General features: G+C 43.2%; 1 protein-coding gene across 5 annotated transcripts in view; it reads left to right on the forward strand.

Moving 5' to 3' along the window:
- The window catches only part of ssbp2 (single-stranded DNA binding protein 2), a 102,449-nt gene that overhangs the window by 63,531 nt on the left and 16,087 nt on the right, over positions 1 to 22,831 (forward strand). For all 5 annotated transcript variants that reach the window (XM_031896282.1, XM_018091358.2, XM_018091362.2 and 2 more), the window contains 1 exon segment: positions 21,075 to 21,164. In XM_031896282.1, the coding sequence (XP_031752142.1) occupies positions 21,075 to 21,164 (90 nt within the window).

The raw sequence follows: 22,831 nt of genomic DNA on the forward strand, positions 1-22,831 counted from the left end.
CTGCGCTTTTTTTCTGCTTACTATGATTGTTTATCGGCTTGAACAAATTTCTTTGCTTAACAGTTTATCAAACAAAAGTAACATAAAATAGTCTCAAAATTGGAAGAAATATTCTGAGAGCTTTTCAGCCTACTTAATAAGACTGATTAGAAGAGCATTGTGAGTTAGCCTTTAAATGCCTTTGTGCTGTAGGGACTTTCAATTCTGTCTGGCTCCCTAGGGTGTGCAAGTGCCATGTTTATTCCCATTTATTCCCAACTTGTAATAAGAAACCTTTTTACATCCATTTCTAGGACTTTCCAGACAAAGAGCAATCATTTTGTGTGCTTAAATATCAGTTCCAAAAGTGCAAAACAATTTACTCGCCCAGCCTAATTCTGCGCCTTAAGTTTTATTGAAATCAGAAAACCGCACTCTAAACTTGCCGTTAAGCCGAGGTCAGTCAGAAGCATGAAAATTATATATCTCCTTCAAGTAGCAGCTAATGAGAGCAGCCGCGTTCCTTCGCCGTGCAGAAAATATCTGCTAGACAGCAGTCTGACAATCCTTTAGAAGAATCACATTATTCTACTTTTGCATTGAACTTGTGTGAGAAGTAAAAAGTCACATTTATTGAGCTATATTCAGCCAAGTCTCTCTTCCATTGGCCAATGAGATTAAATAGGCACAGGCTTGAATGCTGCTGTACATGACAGCAGTCCTATTAGCGAAGGTTCCCGTTTTTATTAGGATTTTTTTTAACATTTTCTAAAAAAAAAAGTCCATAGAGAGATGTTTCTTCATCATCACAGCACAATAGTTGCGGCATAGAGGCGGGGCAGGCAATATATGATTGTCAGCTCCAATTGTTAAATACATTTATAACAGGTATGGAAAAGGAATTTGGGTTTCATGTTTAATTTTTAAGGGACTTTTATTATATAGTTTTTTATGCGTGGATGACACGCTCCCTTTAATCAGATTGCAGAAAAAATGCTAATGACTACTTCATGGTGAGTTTGTGTGAACAGTTATAAAACCATAATATATTTAAATGTTCACAGTGATAATAATAAGGGTGTATATATTTGTCCCTCAAATTCATTCAGATTTCTTCTGATCCACAGGCTGCAATGTATCCTAATGTAAGATGATCATAATAAATAGGTTGGTTATTGGATAAGTGGTGAGTGGGTCAAAAAATGGCACTCGGGTATTCTAAAAATAGCAAAATCTGATTTAAATTTAGTAAACAAGCTCTTTCCATTCACTTCCAACCAGGATCCAAATATAGTTTTAATAGGTTTCCTGTAATGCTGGGGAAAAAAACCCTTATCTGCCAAGCCTCAGCTCCCAAGCATTCTAGATAATGGATCCCATACCTGTATCTCACATTTGAAGTGAACGTGTATGAAAGGGTGCGGAGAGAAAGTTACGAATATTCTAGATAATGGATCCCATACTGTATCTCACATTTGAAGTGAACGTGTATGAAAGGGTGCGGAGAGAAAGTTACGAATATTCTAGATAATGGATCCCATACCTGTATCTCACATTTGAAGCGAACGTGTATGAAAGGGCGCGGAGAGAAAGTTACGAATATTCTAGATAATGGATCCCATACTGTATCTCACATTTGAAGTGAATGTGTATGAAAGGGTGCGGAGAGAAAGTTACGAATATTCTAGATAATGGATCCCATACCTGTATCTCACATTTGAAGCGAACGTGTATGAAAGGGCGCGGAGAGAAAGTTACAAATATATTCTAGATAATAGATCCCATACTGTATCTCACATTTGAAGTGAACGTGTATGAAAGGGTGCGGAGAGAAAGTTACGAATATTCTAGATAATGGATCCCATACCTGTATCTCACATTTGAAGCGAACGTGTATGAAAGGGCGCGGAGAGAAAGTTACAAATATATTCTAGATAATAGGTCCCATACTGTATCTCACATTTGAAGCGAACGTGTATGAAAGGGCGCGGAGAGAAAGTTACAAATATATTCTAGATAATATTTCCCATACTGTATCTCACATTTGAAGTGAACGTGTATGAAAGGGTGCGGAGAGAAAGTTACGAATATTCTAGATAATGGATCCCATACCTGTATCTCACATTTGAAGCGAACGTGTATGAAAGGGTGCGGAGAGAAAGTTACGAATATTCTAGATAATGGATCCCATACTGTATCTCACATTTGAAGTGAATGTGTATGAAAGGGCGCGGAGAGAAAGTTACGAATATTCTAGATAATGGATCCCATACCTGTATCTCACATTTGAAGCGAACGTGTATGAAAGGGCGCGGAGAGAAAGTTACGAATATTCTAGATAATGGATCCCATACCTGTATCTCACATTTGAAGCGAACGTGTATGAAAGGGCGCGGAGAGAAAGTTACGAATATTCTAGATAATGGATCCCATACCTGTATCTCACATTTGAAGCGAACGTGTATGAAAGGGCGCGGAGAGAAAGTTACGAATATTCTAGATAATGGATCCCATACCTGTATCTCACATTTGAAGCGAACGTGTATGAAAGGGCGCGGAGAGAAAGTTACGAATATTCTAGATAATGAATCCCATACCTGTATCTCACATTTGAAGTGAACGTGTATGAAAGGGCGCGGAGAGAAAGTTACAAATATATTATAGATAATGGATCCCATACCTGTATCTCACATTTGAAACGAACGTGTATGAAAGGGCGCGGAGAGAAAGTTACAAATATATTATAGATAATGGATCCCATACCTGTATCTCACATTTGAAACGAACGTGTATGAAAGGGCGCGGAGAGAAAGTTACGAATATTTTATAGATAATGGATCCCATACCTGTATCTCATATTTGAAGCGAACGTGTATGAAAGGGCACGGAGAGAAAGTTACGAATATTCTAGATAATGGATTCCATACCTGTATCTCACATTTGAAGCGAATGTGTATAAAAGGGTGCGGAGAGAAAGTAAACTACAGAGGGAGTCATTTATACACACTGGGCAAATTTGCACGTGGGCAGAAACCCATGGCAACTAATCAGAGGTTTGCTTTCATTGTTCTACCTGCAGCTGGAAAAATGTAAGCACAGATTGGTTGCTATGGGTTACTTCCCGGGTGCATATTTACCCTGTGTTTTATAAATGAGCTCAAGATCTCCAAAAATTCTCCTAAAGCCCCTTGTATCAGCAGAATGCTTCATCATTCTCTATGGATGTTACATGCACATGATGAGGCCAGGGCTGTTCAGCAGGGAACCTGCAAGACAAATGCAAGCACCCTACCTACATGGGCACATGCAATGCATACATCTGGTTGGCCACACTTATCCTTCACACATATCCTTCATCCCAGCAAATAGGTAGTATTGGTGTAATTATTCATTGGCCAGTAGGGGAGGGCTTCTTAACTAAGTGTAGATAGGTCTTAAGCCTGGGAGTCGGGGTTTAGAACCAACATTTGGTATAAAATAAGTAATAGTTTGATTTGAAGATAATATTAAACCTTACTGTTACCAACATATAACCCATATTCATGTTTAGCATTGCATCCATGTTTATCATCCCCAGACATCACCATGGTCCATTATTGGGACAAGGACTCTGAAGGTTTATAAAATGGGCACAATTGTAAAACAAATTTTGGTTTAAAAACAGGCCAATTGGTTCATATTCTTGAGTGGGGAAATGTTGGCCTGGGATGCCAGGTGCCCATACTTTATGATAGACAGCACCTTGCCAAGGATTAAAAAACTGTGATGAGGTGCCAGTGCCCACCAGAAAACCAGGAGGAGCCCACAAGGAGTTTTCCTGGTAAGTCAGTCTAGGGGCAAACACACAGAGATTACTTTTTGCAGCTACAAAAATAAACAGTGCTGTAAATTTACTGAAAATTGTCTCGAAGTGTGTTTTAGAATAGACAGTTCTCAGTATTGTCTATGGCAGGGTATTTTCTGGCATTTTGTAGCTGTGATAAGTAGCTGTTACTAAGTAATTCTGTGTGTCTTGCCCCTTAAGGTGCCCATACTCGTGAAGATTTGCTCGTTTGGCGAGGTCGCCAAGTGAACGGATCATCACCCGATATCCCCACCAACAGGTGGGCGATATCGGGGAACATGTAGGTTAATTTGATCGTATGGCCCTGGGGCCAAACGATCGAATTATAATGGCGGCAATGGGGCAGTCAGTTCGGGGACCTCATCAACGAGCTGATCCGACTGAATCTTTTAACCTGCCCAAACTATATCTGGCCAATTTCAGGCTAGATATTGGTCGGGTATGGCCGTCGTTTCTGCCCCTTCACGGCCCAATAAGCTGCCGAATCGGTCCAAGGGATCGATATCGGCAGCTACAATCGGCCTGTGTATGGGAACCTTTACACTGGGCAGGGGATGGGGCATATCGAGTATTTTGGTGATTTCTTTGCAATGTAAATTCTCTATAGCTTCAACCAAGGGGTTGCATCCCTGCAGTATTGTGAGTAACAATTGCATAGTGTCTATTCACTACCCTTTTTAGTGCTTGTTTTTTATCTAATTGTCAATGAAGAGCCTGAAAAGATGAAGTGGGCGATTATTTGCCCATTTGTGCTGTTTCTCAGTGTAAATCTTGCGCTTGTGAAGTAGCTGAGGTTGTTCCGGCCTTGTTTCCCATGCAGATCTATGTACTAAATCAGCACTGCTGTGGGAAGCCGAGTGAATCACATTCTCATTTAGTTATTTATCAAGCTATCCAGGAGCTGAGATGCAAATACATCTCCTCACATTGTGTAACCATGTTAATGTTAATGTCGGGAGCCACGCTGAATGGTGTTCAACTCAAACACACACTTACTGCTGTATTGTCTCCCTAGGGTATAAAGGACCCGTCGCAGGTTTGTATTGCGCCAGCACATTCTCTGCAACCATAGAAATCCACATTTAGCAAAGGAAGCCAATCATAAAGGAAAGCTTTAGCATCTATTCTTGCTACTGCTTCCGGACAAGACTTAAAAAAAAAAATAGGGGAGAAGTGGGGAGCAGAAATGAGCAACAGAAGAATCCTCTTGTTTCTGCGCTTTTAAATGCAAAAATCCCCTGCTTTTAATTAGCATTGAATCTTTCATTTATGTATAGCACATCTACACTCCCAGTTCATGTTTGTTTTTGTTATTAGGAGATACCATACTTGTTGGTACATTTGTTGCAATCTCCACTGATAGGAACAGTAACAGCACTGAGAGGGATAAGTTTCTCTTGATAGCACAGAATACTGTATATAGCTAAGCATAGTACAACAGAGCCTAGGAGCAGGAATAGCACAGGCCTCCGGCCAAGGCCAAACTACTGAATGCTAAGTCTGCTCAGCTGGAATTATTTCCGGTTAACCCACTTACTCATGCAAAAAAAGAAAGCTAATGTAGCATTTCAGGTGGCATCTTACCTGCCAGCCTTTGTATTTCATTTGTAGTTTCTTCCTTTCTGTTAATTCTTACAAATGATGCTTCCTTCTGGAAAACAATATGACAGCCCTTGTCTACTTACAGTCATGCTCCCAATATTATTATAATAATAATACAGTATATGATCTGTTATCCAGAATGCTCGGGACATGGGGTTTTCTGGATAAGTGGTCTTTCCATATTTTGCTGTATTCATACTGTTTTATTACTACAGAGAAAAAGAAATCATTTCTAAAAATGTGAATTATTTGATAAAAATGGAGTCTATAGGAGATGGCCTTCCTGTAATTGAGAACCTTTTGGATAACGAGTTTCTGGATAATAGATCCCATATCTGTAATAAACAAACAATGGGTTTGGGTACAGCCTGCAGACTTTCTTCAGCCAGAAGCCATCCCATCCCTTCACTCTAAGTATAGACAGAACTATAACCATAAGTAGGATGTCACACCATACAAAGAGATTCACTTCAATTATGTGCTTAAAGTAGAACTAAACCCTAAAAATGAATATGGCTAAAACTGCCATATTTTATATACTGAACTTATTGCCTAAAGTTTCATTATCTCAATAGCAGCAATGCTTTTTTGGTATCCCCAAGGAATTTCTTCATGTTTGTGTGGCTCCCCAACAGTTTTTACATTGTTGTGTTGCTCATGGGTACAAAAGGTTAGGGACCCCTGATGTAGAGAGTGCTGAGACAATTTGCAATTTTTAATTATTTCGTTTTTTGTTCAGCAGCTCTCCAGTTTGAAATTTCAGAAGTGGTCTAGTTACTAGGGTCCAATTTAACCTAGCAACCAGGCAGTGTTTTGAAAGAGAGACAGGTATATGAATAGGGGAGGGCCTAAATAGTTAGATAAGTAATAATAAAAACAACAGTAAAATTGTAGTCTCACAGAAGAATAGTTTTTTGCCTGCTGGGGTCAGTGACACCTGCTTGAAAGCTGGAAAGAATCGAAAACTATAAATAAAAAATGAAGATCAATTGAAAAGTTGAATAGGCCATTCTATAACATACTTAAAGTTAACCACCCCTTTAACACCTGGTAGGAAAAAGCCCTATGTAGGGATGTCACATTAAAAAGGAATTGCTAGATAGAAACAGAAATTAGACCTTGTGTCTCAACCCTTTCTCCTTGTAGATTGCAAGCTCTTTTGGGCAGGGCCCTCTTCGCCTCTTGTATCGGTTATTGATTGCTTTATATGTTACTCTGTATGTCCAATGTATGAAACCCACTTATTGTACAGCGCTGCGGAATATGTTGGCGCTTTATAAATAAATGTTAATAATAATGTTAATAAATTAGACAAAATTGCCAGTTACCTAGGGCCACCTATGAGCAGACAGATAAAGAATCCTGAGGATAGCTGCTACCGCAAAAAGTCTAATGGTCCCATGGGCACAAGCGCCTGGCACCCACTGTGCTCCCTGGCAGCCCGTCCTTTCTCCTCCCTGGCTTTGCCATGATCTCCGTGATTGTTCTCTGCGAGGTGGCAGATGGTACGAGTCCTTTTCTTCTGTGCCTGAAAGCAGCCCAATAAAAAGGATTAGAACAATCATTAGACTTTCTATTCAGCGTGCATGTAAACAATCTGCCTTACATTTAAGCACAGAGACAGAGAGGCCTCCCTATATTTATTCAGCTGGAAAATCACATCAAATCTTTCTGAAACTTTTACGCTCTCTGAGGCTTAACCCTTTGCCTTTCGCCTTGGTTTGATGGGGTGCACATATCTGTTTAGATAGTGATTAACAAACTTTAGGATGAATGTATTGATATTGAATAAAAAACATTAATTGGAAATTAAACTAGCAGTTTTATCTCCTCATAGGAGCAACAGTGGGGCATGTAGCATTATTTGCCTGCCATTCCCTTATACTTGTGTGTAATACTGCCAATATCTAAGCCCCAGCGCCTTACACTCTGCCCCCTAGGGCAGAGTGACTTTGCTTGATATATTTTTTTTATTTGGTTTATTTCTGGTTGGTGTAGTGTTTGCTTATTGACCAACCCTGCAAAATAAATACAAACTGAGAGTTCTGTTTAAGCAGAACCGCCAGATAAATTGTTCATTTGCTAACACTAACCAGTACTGCAGGTATTAAAATGAAAGATGATCTATGACTGGTTTCTATAGGTTAATTAACAGGGTCAAATTTGCCCCTCAACAACAACATGTAGACCACCTGTTTCAGTCTTGTTAATGTTTCTGTGGCTCAAGCTGTGGCATTGCTGGAAATCCTGCGCTAGGGGCAGTGCATAGCACCCGTGGGCTCCATTAAAGCCTTTGCTGGTCATTCAAATGTGTAAGTAAAGGGACAAAAGATGGAATGCCTATAAGCTTCCAGCACTGTATTCATGGGGCAGATGCAGGTCTCTGCATCTCTTTCAGAGCACAGAGACCTCTGGGAATTCAGAAGAGTGCAGGGCTGTGAGCAAGTTTGCAAAATCATTATGGTTTGTGACCATTTTTTTTTTTTTTTGTGGTTATAGGCAGTCCATAATGATATGCCTACACCTGCGATTCACCCATATGAAGGGGCACTACATAAAGCCCCAGGCAAAGGTATCAGGGTCAGGTAGCTGGTTGGGATCAGGTAGCTGGTTGGACTCGTACAGGCCACTCCATCTGCATATCTACTGTGCTCACTATATATATGCAGCTATATGATGTGATGGGGGCGGTAAGATGATACAGTAGGAGCAGGGGGGTTGAAATGACATGCTGGTGATATTGCAAGGCCATTTCCAAACAGACGGCCATTTCTGATGTATCCAGCCATGGATTGACATGTGGAGGGCAAAGCAGCCTTTGTGTAATGGTAGTGGCCAAGTCAAAGCGCAGCCCCTTCCTCTCGGACACTGTGTGTCATTTTATGGAAAGGAGCTGCATCTGCTCAGTGCAGAGAGACATAATGGGTAGGAGAGAGGTGCTCGGCGATCACGCTTCAGAGACTTCTGTTTATGGTGGTGACAGGCTTCACACAATGACTGGAGATCTATTTTAGTCGGTTGCAGTGCAGCAGGAATGACATCTCCGCTCTCGCTGCATCTCATTTGCATTGTACAACTTGAATAGTGTGAGAAGTGCGCAAATCCAAAGCCTCCATACTAGGCAGTAGCGCAGGTGCATTCTCCGGGCTTACACCACAACCCGACTTAATTAGCTTTGCCAGTACTAAGCCCTGGCATCAGGGGGCCCTTGGGGGTACATCATAGATAAAAGCACTATATATATATATATATATATATATATATATATATATATATAATTGTATATATGTCCCAGTTGCATTGCCATTGTCTTGTCTGACTCTCTGGCCCTGGCTATAAGGTTTCTGATGGTTGTGTTAGGTTGCCCTTGAGAGTGTGATTTTCTGGCACATTTTACAGACATGAATTGGAAAGTTACCTTTTCAGTTCACACTGTTGCATTTACACTCTTTTTCTACAAATGTTCCCCCAAATGGTTTTTCTGTAGATAAGCAATAAATTGCATTTTTTCCATGGATGCTGAACTCTTGTCATTCAGTATATGTTAAAGCAGAGTTTGATAGTGACACCTACTGGAGGACAATGGAATGACCATAGCTTTCCGTGATAAAATCGCAGCGCAGGAGGGTCAGCATTTGCAAATGGGTGGCACTGGCTCTGAAATAAATAGGGCTTCATAGTGTGCAGCAGATACTTTGTTACACACTCTAAGGGACCTACTTATTTTAAGTCATATAAAATTAAAGGGATATAGTTGCCATTCTCCAGCATTTACTAAATTCTTTAGCTAAGTAAATACTTATTATAGACCCTTTCAGTGTTATTTCAAGTCATAAGGTAGGTATGTTTCTCCTTTCTAGTCACTAACCCTTCCTTTATCTCCCTCTCTTTAGTGTAAGCATATCTGCACATGTGCTTGTATATGTTGTCTATATAGTAACCTTGTGTCCTAGCTGTTTAGTTTGAAAAAGAACAAATATATATCAAGTTCCATTAGCCTATATAACTTTTATATAATGTATCCATCCATGACTACTTCTGTTTTTATTAGCCTGTATTGACTATGACAGTATACTTATGCTCGCGTATACACCACGATTGGCAGTGACAGTGTATTGAGGCATAGGGGATGTAATGATTGGGCACTAGCTGTTAGGGGCAGGTACTGCTTCTTCCTGCCCCTAGTTGTGTTCCCAGTGATTAATATAGCCCTTTCTGCTGAAGAATGAGTGATCATCAGTGGAACGCCTATTAACCCAGCCTGTGTGTACAGAGCCTTAATCTTTTCACTTACTTAGGTCTCACCTCTGCTCAGCCTCGGCTGCGGGCTCATTGATAAAGTTCTCTGCCAAGAGCCTCGGGTGGCAAACTGCGTAGCCCCTGTCAGACTGTATGGTTCTTGTATTTATGTCAGGAAGATTTAATAGGATTACCATCAAACAGCACTAATCCATCAATGCTTTTTCCTTTTCCATGCAAGAGCGCGCAATGCAGATCATTAGAAGGGCGGCCGCACGTTGAGCTGTGTTTATTATTAGTGTTATTTACAGGCACAATGCAGGAAGAATAGACTTAGCCTAGTTTGCTTGTGCAAAGCCACCTTTAATCCCTGCCTGGCTCCTGAGACTAGAGTGGCACTTAAGCAGGCCATACACAGTTAGATTTTTACAATTTGTCCATCAACGAAAATAACCATTTCAAGCCATATCATGTAGTTGAAGCTAGGGAAACTGTGTAACTGCCTGCTTGGTCTGAAAACAGTTGGACAATTGACGATTGACAATTGACGAAAATTTTCAAATCTGTCTGATCATTTTTCTGATTGATGTCGAATGAAAGATCGCTAGATGTATGAACATTCGGTGCCCTCTAACCTTACCACTTTTGGTACATAGATAATCTGATTCATTGCTGAAGTAAATGGGCTGAACACTTATAGATTCATGGTGCTACATTTGCACAGCCAACATGCTGTTACATAAACTGTGATTAAAACTCCACCAAAGTATAATAGTTATTTAATACAGGGTGTATCATTTCGGCATGATATATTCAGTTTTTTAATAGCAAGCTCCTTCAGTTTAAACTTCTGCTCTGCTATCCCACAGCCACAGAGTCTATTATCCCACTGCTACTATAGGCACCATCTCTCCCTACTGTACCTGCTATCCCACAGCCACAGTCCCTTCCCAGAGGCTATTATCCCCCCACTGCTACTACAGGCACCATCTCTCCCTACTATACCTGCTATCCCACAGCCCCAGTCCCTTCCCAGAGGCTATTATCCCCCCCACTGCTACTATAGGCACCATCTCTCCCTACTATACCTGCTATCCCACAGCCACAGTCCCTTCCCAGAGGCTATTATCCCCCACTGCTACTATAGGCACCATCTCTCCCTACTATACCTGCTATCCCACAGCCACAGTCCCTTCCCAGAGGCTATTATCCCCCCACTGCTACTATAGGCACCATCTCTCCCTACTATACCTGCTATCCCACAGCCACAGTCCCTTCCCAGAGGCTATTATCCCCCCACTGCTACTATAGGCACCATCTCTTCCTACTATACCTGCTATCCCCCCACTGCTACTATAGGCACCATCTCTCCCTACTATACCTGCTATCCCCCCACTGCTACTATAGGCACCATCTCTCCCTACTATACCTGCTATCCCACAGCCCCAGTCCCTTCCCAGAGGCTATTATCCCCCCACTGCTACTATAGGCACCATCTCTTCCTACTATACCTGCTATCCCCCCACTGCTACTATAGGCACCATCTCTTCCTACTATACCTGCTATCCCCCCACTGCTACTATAGGCACCATCTCTCCCTACTATACCTGCTATCCCACAGCCCCAGTCCCTTCCCAGAGGCTATTATCCCACTGCTACTATGGGCACCATCTCTCCCTACTATCCCACAGCCACAGTCCCTTCCCAGAGGCTATTATCCCCCCACTGCTACTATAGGCACCATCTCTCCCTACTATACCTGCCATCCCACAGCCACAGTCCCTTCCCAGAGGCTATTATCCCTTTGCTACTATAGGCACCATCTCTCCCAACTATACCTGCTATCCCACAGCCACAGTCCCTTCCCAGAGGCTATTATCCCTCCACTGCTAATATAGGCAACATCTCTCCCTACTATACCTGCTATCCCACAGCCACAGTCCCTTCCCAGAGGCTATTATCCCCCCACTGCTACTATAGGCACCATCTCTCCCTACTATACCTGCTATCCCACAGCCACAGTCCCTTCCCAGAGGCTATTATCCCACTGCTACTATAGGCACCATCTCTCCCTACTATACCTGCTATCCCACAGCCACAGTCCATTCCCAGAGGCTATTATCCCTTTGCTACTATAGGCACCATCTCTCCCTTCTATACTTGCTATCCCACAGCCACAGTCCCTTCCCAGAGGCTATTATCCCTTTGCTACTATAGGCACCATCTCTCCCTACTATACCTGCTATCCCACAGCCACAGTCCCTTCCCAGAGGCTATTATCCCTTTGCTACTATAGGCACCATCTCTCCCTTCTATACTTGCTATCCCACAGCCACAGTCCCTTCCCAGAGGCTATTATCCCACTGCTACTATAGGCACCATCTCTCCCTACTATACCTGCTATCCCACAGCCACAGTCCCTTCCCAGAGGCTATTATCCCTTTGCTACTATAGGCACCATCTCTCCCTACTATACCTGCTATCCCACAGCCACAGTCCCTTCCCAGAGGCTATTATCCCCCCACTGCTACTATAGGCACCATCTCTCCCTACTATACCTGCTATCCCACAGCCACAGTCCCTTCCCAGAGGCTATTATCCCACTGCTACTATAGGCACCATCTCTTCCTACTATACCTGCTATCCCACAGCCACAGTCCCTTCCCAGAGGCTATTATCTATCCCACTGCTACTATAGGCACCATCTCTCCCTACTATACCTGCTATCCCACAGCCACAGTCCCTTCCCAGAGGCTATTATCTATCCCACTGCTACTATAGGCACCATCTCTCCCTACTATACTTGCTATCCCACAGCCACAGTCCCTTCCCAGAGGCTATTATCCCTTTGCTACTATAGGCACCATCTCTTCCTACTATACCTGCTATCCCACAGCCACAGTCCCTTCCCAGAGGCTATTATCCCCCCACTGCTACTATAGGCACCATCTCTCCCTACTATACCTGCTATCCCACAGCCACAGTCCCTTCCCAGAGGCTATTATCTATCCCACTGCTACTATAGGCACCATCTCTCCCTACTATACCTGCTATCCCACAGCCCCACCCCCTTCTCAGAGGCCATTTTCTCATTGCTGTTGCTAGTGAGTGGAGGTGCTTTGAGTGTTCTGTGGTTCTGTGACTTTCTCCCAGGCCCAGCTGGGTCTGGGGGTTAGTTTTGTGGGTGCTTTTTTCTTTGTGTTTTTGGTGCTTTCCCTACTCAATGGGGAAGAAGGCAATAAAACCTTTTAGCCGGGTAGTGAAGACCCGTTTGGGCAGCAGCAAGAGGGCTGCCGGATCAAACATTGTGGTGACTGTGGAGCGCGCTGCAAAGGGCAATGTTTCCTGCTCTATTAAAGGAAAGAATAAGAAAAGTAAAAGTTGTTCCCAAAGCGGCATTGAGAGTGACTCTGACTCTGTGGAAATGGACGCCGGTGTTGGAGTGACTGCAGGGAGCTGCGGAGCTGCAACAGAGGCAGACCAGGAGGTGAGAGGAGAGTCTGATGGCTGCAAAATGGCTGCTGGCAGTGAGGAGCTTGGAAGCCATGTGGCAATGGTGGTTGCAGAAAATGCTCTGACCAACCAGGAAATGGCTGCTGCCAGTGAGGAATATGGAAGCCGTGTGGCCCTGGAGGTTGCAGAGAGCGCTCTGAGTGACCAGGAGATGGCTGCTGCCTGTGAGGTGCATGGAAACCGTGTGGCCCAGGACAGTGAGCAGGTAATGGCTGCCGGCCCCCTGGGGAAGGCAGGGGAAGGGCACAAAGGTACTGAGACTGTTATACAGTATGACACTATCATTAATGCTTTGAAAGAACTGAGGTGTTTAGAGGAGAAACAAGGCAAATTAAATAAAGACATTGACAGGCTTATAAAAAATCTGAAGTTGGCAAGAGGAGAGAGGAGAACTCTGTATATCAGGGAGTTGGCTTTCCACAATAAGGAGCTGGAAGACACTGAGACTTACATTAAAGACATTCTGGCTGTTATAGAGCCATGGAAGGAGCTGTATGGCAACAAGCAGAGATTTGAACAAATGAAAGAAGGCAATATGACTGCTGAGAGACTGCTAAAAGTTGCAGAACTGCTCAAAGAGACTGAGGTTTCAAAAACTCTTACTCAATGTAGTGTTGCTACTGATATTGTACAAAGTAACGGTATTTCCAATGCTGATAGTGTGCGTGCAGCTGCCATGAGTGGGGTGAGTGCTGGGGGCAGTGTGGGGCAAGCGGCTGGGGGCAATGCAATGTGTGTGACTGAGGGGGGTGGGGCAGTGAGTGCTGAGGCAGCTGAGGTGCAAGCGGCTGAGAGTGGTGCAGCTGAGGTGCAGGTGATTGCAGGTAATGCAGCATGTGTGACTGAGGGAGCTGGGAGAGGTGGGGGAGGGGAAGGAAAAAATGTCGTTTATTCTGCTGGGGAAAGCAATGTGCAAGGGGGGACTGAGAGTGTTGCTGGGGCTGCGGGGGGCAGTGTTTGGGAGGGAAGGAGATTCTTTGCACGTGAGCAGGATGAGGAGTTTGATGATGAGTTTGATAAGAGGAAGAATGTGGTGAAAATTAAGTGGGAGAAAGAGAGGGAGGATTTCCCGGGGCGCAGGTTTGTGGGCAGAAACATTATTAAACAGTTGCTGGGTTTTACCCCACAGGATGTTTATGCCTTGCTGAGTGTCACAGACACTGAGTTTGATTTAAGCTTTAAGTTATCCCAAGGGTTAGAGGAGTTCTGGAGGCGGTACCATCCAAGTAAAGGGGCCAAGGAGTGGGAGGGGTTTAGGGTAATCCCTGTGTCCAAACCCGAAACCAAACTGGTTACCATTATCATGAAGAGAGAGACAGTGCATGAGCAGGACATCCTCATATGGCTCCGGCGCCAGTGCACTGTCCTATCCCCCCTGGAGCCGGTGTTTGATGAGGAGGGATTCTGGGTAGGGGGGTATAAAGTCCAAGTAAAATTGCATGTGGATCAGAATGTTCAGAAACATCTCCCAAATTCCTTTTTCATTGGGAAAGCAAGGGGTGTCTGTTTCTATGTGGGCCAGCCCAGGCTATGCTATAAATGTGGGTCCAACAGGCATTATGCTGTAAAGTGCAACATACAGAAATGTGCTTTGTGTGGGGAGACTGGGCACCCAAGCAAGGAGTGTGTAAAGGCCATAAAGTGTAACCTGTGTATGCAATCCGGCCATGCTTATAGGGCCTGCCCCGACGCCTGGCGCAACATTAGGAAGGCTTGTCCAAATTTGGAAGAAATAATGAGTACCCCAATGCCAGGGGAGAACTTGCCACAGACTGAGGGAGGGGGAAAGGAGAGGGCAGGTGGGGGAAAAGAGACAGACAGGGGGCGCCCAACAGAGGTGAGAGGGAAAGAGGCAGAGAAGGAGGGCAGGAAGAGTGAAAGGGGGAGGAATAAGGGGAATAAAAAGGCAAAGGTACAGGCATCCCAAGGGGGGGAGGATGGTTGGATAGTGGTGGGCAATAAATCAAAGGAAGTTAAGGAAGATCAGTGCCCAGGTGTAATGACCCTCCCAACTGAAAATAGATTTGTTTTGCCAGGAGGGAAGTCGTGGGGGGATTTGGCAGAAGAACAGGCAGAGTTGGAGAGAATGGAGGAGGAGGAAGAGAGGGAGAAAAGAAAAAGTCTCTCTTCTGATATCATCTCCAGCAGAAAAAAGAGCAAGAGGAAAGGGGCTTTTCAGTCTCAGGGGGCAGATTTGGAGTCACTGGAGGAAGGGGAGTTGGAAGAAGAAAGCGGGATGGAGAGTCAGGAGACAGGTATAAGGATACAGGTAAAAAGATCAGGTGGGAAAAGTTCTGATACGTCTCTAAACAAGAAACATAAAGATGCCTCTTGATATACATTTTATAACCATGAATGTTTGCAGCATTAAGAACAGAAAGACTCGCTTTATGGCTTTTGATTTCCTAGAGTCAGTGGCTGCAGATATTATCTTTCTGCAAGAGACTAGACTGACCTCTATCCAAGAGATAAGGGAGGCTAAAAGGGATTGGAAAGGGGGGTTTTCTTTTTGGTCGGTGGCTACTGAGCCAGCTGGTGGGGTTGGTATCCTCTTTAAAGGGGGTAGAAAAATTGAGGTAAAGAAGGTAGTAGACATATGGCTGGGAAGGTGTCTGATGCTGGATGTGCAGATTGATGGGTCCCTGTTGAGGTTGATAAATGTATATGGGCCCCAGACAATCTCAGAGAGGAGGAAATTATTATCAGAAATTAAGCAGTTCTTATACACATCTGCTCCTGTGATTCTAGCTGGGGACTTTAATCAGGTTCTCAGGGATGTGGACAGAACGGGAAGGTATAAAAAATATGAGAGCCAGTTTCTGGTGAATTTGGTGGAAGAGACCGGCCTTATAGACATCGCTACAGCCCATGGGAGAAAGGGGAAGCACACTTATTATTGTGGTGGGAGAAGCAGTAGAATTGATTTGGTTTTTGTTAAGAAAGGGGAGATTTTCTCAGAGATCAAGGAAACAGCAGTAGAATTTTCTGATCATTTAGCCCTGTCATTTTGTTATGGTTCTGTAGGAAAACCCAGATTTGGGAGGGGACTGTGGAGATTGGGGGCAGGTTCCCTAGAGGATGCAGAGGTAGGGAAATCCTTTGAGCGTTTATTGCAGAGGGAAGTCACAAAGGTAGATTTTTTCGGCTCACTATCAGAATGGTGGGATGCTACCAAGGATTCTTTTAGAACCTTTTTCAAGTCTGTCTCTTTTAAGAAAGGGAGGGAAAGAGAGCAAAAGTGCTGGTCCTTGAGAAGGAAGCTTGAGGTCTGTGTTTCGGAGGGAGAGGTGGGGGAAAAAGTGAACCGGCTCAAGTATCTGTTAAGACAGCAGCAGTATAGCCGCTACAAGTCCTTGGTTTTGGAAAGGGATTATGGGGTGTCCAACTCTCCAGACCCTTACCAAAACTGTAAGGAGACAGTTAAGAGAAAATTGGTGGAAGGTCTGTATGACTCCCAGGGTCACTTACAGAGTACTAGGGAGGGGATTCTGGGAGTTGTAAGATCATACTATGCTGAGCTTTTCAGAAAAAAAGCTTTGGATAGGGGAAAGATGCAAGCCTTCCTAGAGGCGACCCCAGGCCCTAACATTGAGAATTTGGACTTTTCCCCTTTGGTGAAAGAAATAACAGAGGAGGAGGTTTTGCAGGCCATTGCAAAGCAGCAGAAGAAGAAGGCTCCTGGGCCGGATGGTTTAACAGCTGAGTTCTATAAAACTTTTAAGGTGAAGTTGGCACCAATTCTGGTGGAGGTGTTTAATGAGAGTTTAGTGAATGGGAGCCTTCCTTCTTCTATGCAGAACTCCTCGTTGATTCTGTTGTCAAAGGGGAAGGATTCGAGACACATTGAGAATTGGAGGCCTATTGCACTTCTCAACTGCGATAGGAAGCTTCTTGCAAGGATTTTTTCTGTAAGGCTGGGTAAGTTTGCTGGGCTTCTTTTGTCATCTTCTCAGTTCTGCTCGGTGGAGGGACGTGACATCTATGGGGCACTTCTACTTCTCAGGGAAACTTTGGAAAGGTGTAAACTAAATAAATGGGGAAGGTACTTTCTCTCATTAGATCAGGCTAAAGCTTTTGATAAAGTCGATCACGAATACCTATGGGCTACTTTGCAAAAGTACCACATCCCGGGTCAGTTTATTGAATGGTTAAGAGTTTTGTATGGAGGGGCAAAGAGCTTCCCTTTAATTAATGGTTGGCAGGGTGAAGACTTTGAAGTGCAGGCTGGGGTGAGACAGGGATGCCCTCTTAGCCCACTCTTATACATATTTGCTCTGGATCCTTTTTTAAGGGGTTTGCAGAGTTGTGGTTTGGAGGGTGTTCCGTTTCCCATGGGTCAGTCTTTTAAGTCGGTAGCCTACGCGGATGATGTGACTTTGGTTCTGTCTTATCCAGAGGAGGAGTCGCTGGTGTCGGAGCACATCAAAAGTTATTCAGAGGCCTCTGGGTCTCTAGTCAACCAGGAAAAATCGGAAGCTCTTTGGGTTTTAGAAGGGAGACCAAGTTTTAATCTTGAGAATTTTCCCGTAGCCCCAGAGCAGGTTAGAATTCTGGGTATCAAATTTGGGAGAGGAGATAATGCTCAGGTAAATTGGGAAGAAAAGTTGGATGTTGGTATTGCAAAGGTTCAGCGATGGAAGGCATGGAAGCTGACCTATAGGGAAAGGATCGACATTATTAAAGCTTATCTGATTCCTTTGTTTCTCTTTGTTTCCTATGTCTTCTTATTGCCAGAAGCTCTCTATGTCCGGATCCAGAGCCTGTTCTTCCAGATGCTATGGGGGAGCAGGATCAATCCTGTAAAAAGGGGTGTGACCTTCCTGCAGAGAAAAAAGGGTGGGTTGGACATGTTATGTCCAGTGGGGTTCTTTTGTGTCATTTTCCTGAAATATAATTTTAGGAATCTGATGCAAGAAAAGAAATTGCTGTGGGAAGTCAGTGTTAAGGACTGGGTATCGCCATTTATCAAGGACTGGTTACTTGGGGACAGAGTGAAGGAGGTTCGAGTGAGAGGAGGCAGCATCCCATCATTTCTGAGCCAGGCAGTTAAGCTTCTGCGGAAATGGAGCATTGGAAAGCAGGAGTTATTTTCCTTCTCTAGGAAAAGTATTTATTTACGGGTTTTAGATTTTTTCTTTTGTACCCCCCCAATAGTGCAGGACTGTGTGAGTAGGATCATGGAGGAGAGTTTAAGCTTTCTGAATAGCAAGAGAATTCCGAAAAAATTTTGGGATAATGCTTGGCTGTCCTTTCATGGGAAGCTATTTGTAAGGGGAAACCTTAAGTATCGAAGTGTTGATAACAGGGCATGTCCTTGGGGTTGTGGGACAGAGGAGTCACAGGAGCATTTTCTAATTGAGTGTCCTGTCTCACAATCTCTGAGATGTCTACTGGCGAGACTGTTACACCTACAGATGCTTAGAGACCTCAACTATTCTGAGTTTGCCTATGGGGTGGTGGGTGCTGGGAGGGAGAATGGCACGGACAAAGAAACATTGTATATAATCATTATGGTGATAAGGTATCATCTCTGGCATATGAGATGCAAATGGACATTTGGACAAACGAAAGATCCTGCAGAACATGTTGCAAAAGTGATTGTAAATGAACTAATTCTTATTAAGACAATGGAAATTGAGAAATCTGTGGGAAATAAGATGCTTTGGAGAAATGTTCACTTTGTTTTTTGATGTGATATTGTTTATTATATATTTCTGTTTGATTGAAATGTAATTGTATTTCTGTTGTAACTGTTTCATATATTTTAATAAAATTCTCTCCCTACTATACCTGCTATCCCACAGCCACAGTCCCTTCCCAGAGGCTATTATCCCACTGCTATTATAGGCACCATCTCTCCCTACTATACCTGCTATCCCACAGCCACAGTCCCTTCCCAGAGGCTATTATCCCACTGCTACTATAGGCACCATCTCTCCCTACTATACCTGCTGTCTCAGAGCCACAGTCCCAGATATACAGCTATAGATTAACATAAATTTAGGCAATTCAGGTATGACACAAAGTCCTTGGTGCTGCTGAAGCATCATGTAGTGTCAGTAATAAGTGTCAATAAAAAGCAATGATGCTGCAAAATAGGTTGTTTCCTGAGAGACAGCACGCTGCAGCATACACATATCATTTTGGCAACATTAAGATATATGGAATGATATGTGTTGTGTTACAGTTTGATTGGGAAAATCACTTTACCTACTGTTATTTCCCCTGTGTTATCAGTGCTGTGCAGGAGAACAGAAAGCACACAGTGCGTGCCTGCTCCCCGTAGCATATGTATTCCCCTTACTTATATAAATATCTACTACTGATCAGCCTGCCCAGTGTTAGAACTGCTTTCAGTGTGCCAGTCTGAGCTATTGGGGACCATACTGCCTTGCCCCACCAGATACTAATAGTGGGTAGTCTGGAAGTTACAGAAAAGAAATATCCCTGTGTAGTATCTTATACGCGGGGTATAGTACGGTAGGGTGGTGTAAGCAGCACAAAATGGTGCATATACAATATTTCCAGCAGTTACAGTAGTTGTGCAACTTTACAGCTAGCTTGCCAGCATATCAGCCTGACTGTTTACATTCTCTTTACTGCTGGCTCTGACTCCTGATACAATGTACCAAACGCCAGCTAAAAACAGAAAGGGATAAACAAATACTGATTTCAGCTGTAATAACAAATAATGTTAAAACCTTTCAAAGGATGCTGCATAGTGGAGAAAAGGCTTTGTACCTTTCTGCTTTCTAATTGTATATCCCACTCCAGTCTCAGGCTGTCAGGGAATCCTGGGATTGCATTACAGGTATGGGATCCCTTATCCGGAAACCCGTTATCCAGAAAGTTCCAAATTATGGAAAGGCCATCTCCCATATAAGCAAATAATTCTAATAAATGATTTCCTTTTTCTCTGTAATTATAAAACAGTACCTTGTACTTGATCCCAACTAAGATATAATTACCCCTCATTGGAGGCAAAACAGTCCTATTGGGTTTATTGAATATTTAAATTATCTTTAGCAGACGGTAAGTTATGGAGATCCAAATTACGGAAGGTCCCTTATCCGGAATACCCCAGGTCCCGAGTATTCTGGATAACAGGTCCCATACCTGTACAACAGCAGCAGATATATATAAAATGTATAATCAGGTCCAGCTCATTAAAGAGAGCCTACCAGAGACCCTGCAGATCAGAGGTGGTAAAAGATCTGCCACTTGTGCAAATCTATAGTGACTGTATGATTGTGGGACATCTGCTAAGCTGCTAAGCATTCCCATAGGAATTATACCAGTTTGCAGAAATATGGACATAAGCTTATATTATTTATATTGTAACTATGTTTTAGAACTTGTACCTGTAAATTAATTGCATTCGTACTTCAAAAAATGTTGATGCCATATTGCACAACCCAGTACTATAGTTACTTGTTAGATACCTACAACATAATTTCCAGATAAATGACTAGTTTTGACGTGGATATAAATAATGCAATTAAAGGGACTGGGTTTGCTTCATGTCTAGTTACCCATAAGAGCCAATCAGCGGGTAGCATCTACTGGTCAACTGTTTAAAATCAAACATATAATTGGTTGCTATGGGTTACTGCATCTGGGCACATTTTGTCTTTCATTACATATATTCCTGTCATTTGGGCCTGAGTAGGAATAAGTAACAGTGGTGATCTCATAGCTTAATGCATTGCACAATACCCATTTGCTTAGCCCAAGGCTAACTGTCAGCCTAAAGGCCAAATAGCAAACATTGGCCATTGCAAGATATTGGCTTGGTTCTGATTTGTGTTTTCTACCTTTGGTTTTCCACCATCTTTTTGTGGTGTCCTTGGCATCCTTGAACCATGCTTACAGGATTCTCTGTTTCTCTTGTCTCCAGAGCGCCGCAGCCGCCCCCAGCCCAGTTCTGGGGAACATGCCCCCCGGGGATGGAATGCCAGTGGGCCCAGTTCCTCCAGGCTTCTTCCAGGTAAGGCCAAGTAAAACACTCAGATAGGAGCCCTCATTACAGACACAGCAATAGGCCTGTTTAACCCAACACAGCATGAGGCTCCCGCTGATCTATAATACTGCTGTAAATATTTAACTTTACCCAGTGAGCCACTGTGCTTAATATTGAACGTATTCCTGCCTCTCCGTCACTGTGTTACCCTGCGCTTGTGCACCGTAATAGCACACCTATTGATTTCTACTCCCCGCAGTATTTAGGGCTTATTCCAGATTCTTTTTAAATTCTAATATTTCCAGAATTTAATTTTTGAATAAAAACTTCTTTTTTTTATAATGAAAGAATGTTTATGGATAACTACTATCTATAATACATTTTGTCTGCGATTTTGCTCAAAACCGCAGCAGACAAAGCCCCTCTCCACCTGTCTCTTTTCCTGATGTTTTACACTGACAGGCTCCTAGGCTGTCACACACACAACTGTGACATGCCCACCCCCTCCCAAAACACTCACTTGCCATATCGATTACTGTTCGATATTATCACTACTACCTGTTTGCCATGCTCTTAGCATTTGCTAAGGTGGAAACAAGAATAAAGTATTAAGTAAAGCAGTTGCTGATGTGCAGGTATATGTTTTGCTCTCGAGGAGACCTTCTCCTAATCCAGTCTGTGCTAGTTAATAATGGCTGCTCTGCCACCTAGTGGAAGGAGGTGACAGAGAATGACGTTGGGCCTGGAGCAGAAGAAAGGAACATGCCAAAATTCTTCCCTTATAAACTTACTGAACATTTCAGTAAATACAAATGAGAGCACCCATATCCCATGCCACCTATATCTCAAGCATCAACTGATTAACACTTTATACAAAATCAGTGAACTCCCAGCATTACTTCTAACATTTTACATACATGATAAATAGACCGTAAAAGGCTCACATAAGCTACTTTGGCTGCTAGGTTTGCTTAAATGGTTATGTTCTATATGTTTAGATATGGTTTGGGATTAAAAATGGCTCATTATTGCAACGTTAGACAATTTCATATATAACCTCTTTTTTCTGAAGGGTGTCACAACCTGTTACTAGATATAATACATGTACTGGTAACAAGATTGCATGAACTGAAAACCTATTTTGTCTGTAGTGCTAGTATGTAAATCTGCCGTATGCACTAAAGCAAGCTGCGTCAACTTCAAAGGTTCTCATAAGCCTTTAGTTCCCCTTTAACTGAAGTGACATAATGGATGTAGGAAGGAAGGAATAAAAAGTAACATAAAATTGTTGCCTCACAGAGCAGTAGTTTTTTGGCTGCTGGGGACCCCCATTGAAAGCTGGAAAGAGGCAAATAATAAAAAAATATATAATAGATAAATAATAGCCATTTGCAAGGAATAGGGCATTCTATAACATACTAAATTAACTTAAGGGCAGTGGCACACGGAGATTAGTTGCCCCACAACAAATCTTTGTTACCACGGGCGACTAATCTCCCCGCAATGCCATCTCACCGGCAAGAATGTAAATGTAAATCGCCAGTGGGATGGCATACGCGTCGCTTCGTTTTCCCGATATCGCCCAAAGTTGCCTCTCGAGGAAACTTTAACTGCAATTAGTGCAGATTTCAGCAGTAATAACCAGCTAAAGATAAGCAGATAAAGCAACCGGAGGCAGTACACGGGCCATGTCA

This window comes from Xenopus tropicalis, chromosome 1, assembly GCF_000004195.4.
Source record: "Xenopus tropicalis strain Nigerian chromosome 1, UCB_Xtro_10.0, whole genome shotgun sequence".
Classification (NCBI taxonomy): domain Eukaryota; kingdom Metazoa; phylum Chordata; class Amphibia; order Anura; family Pipidae; genus Xenopus; species Xenopus tropicalis.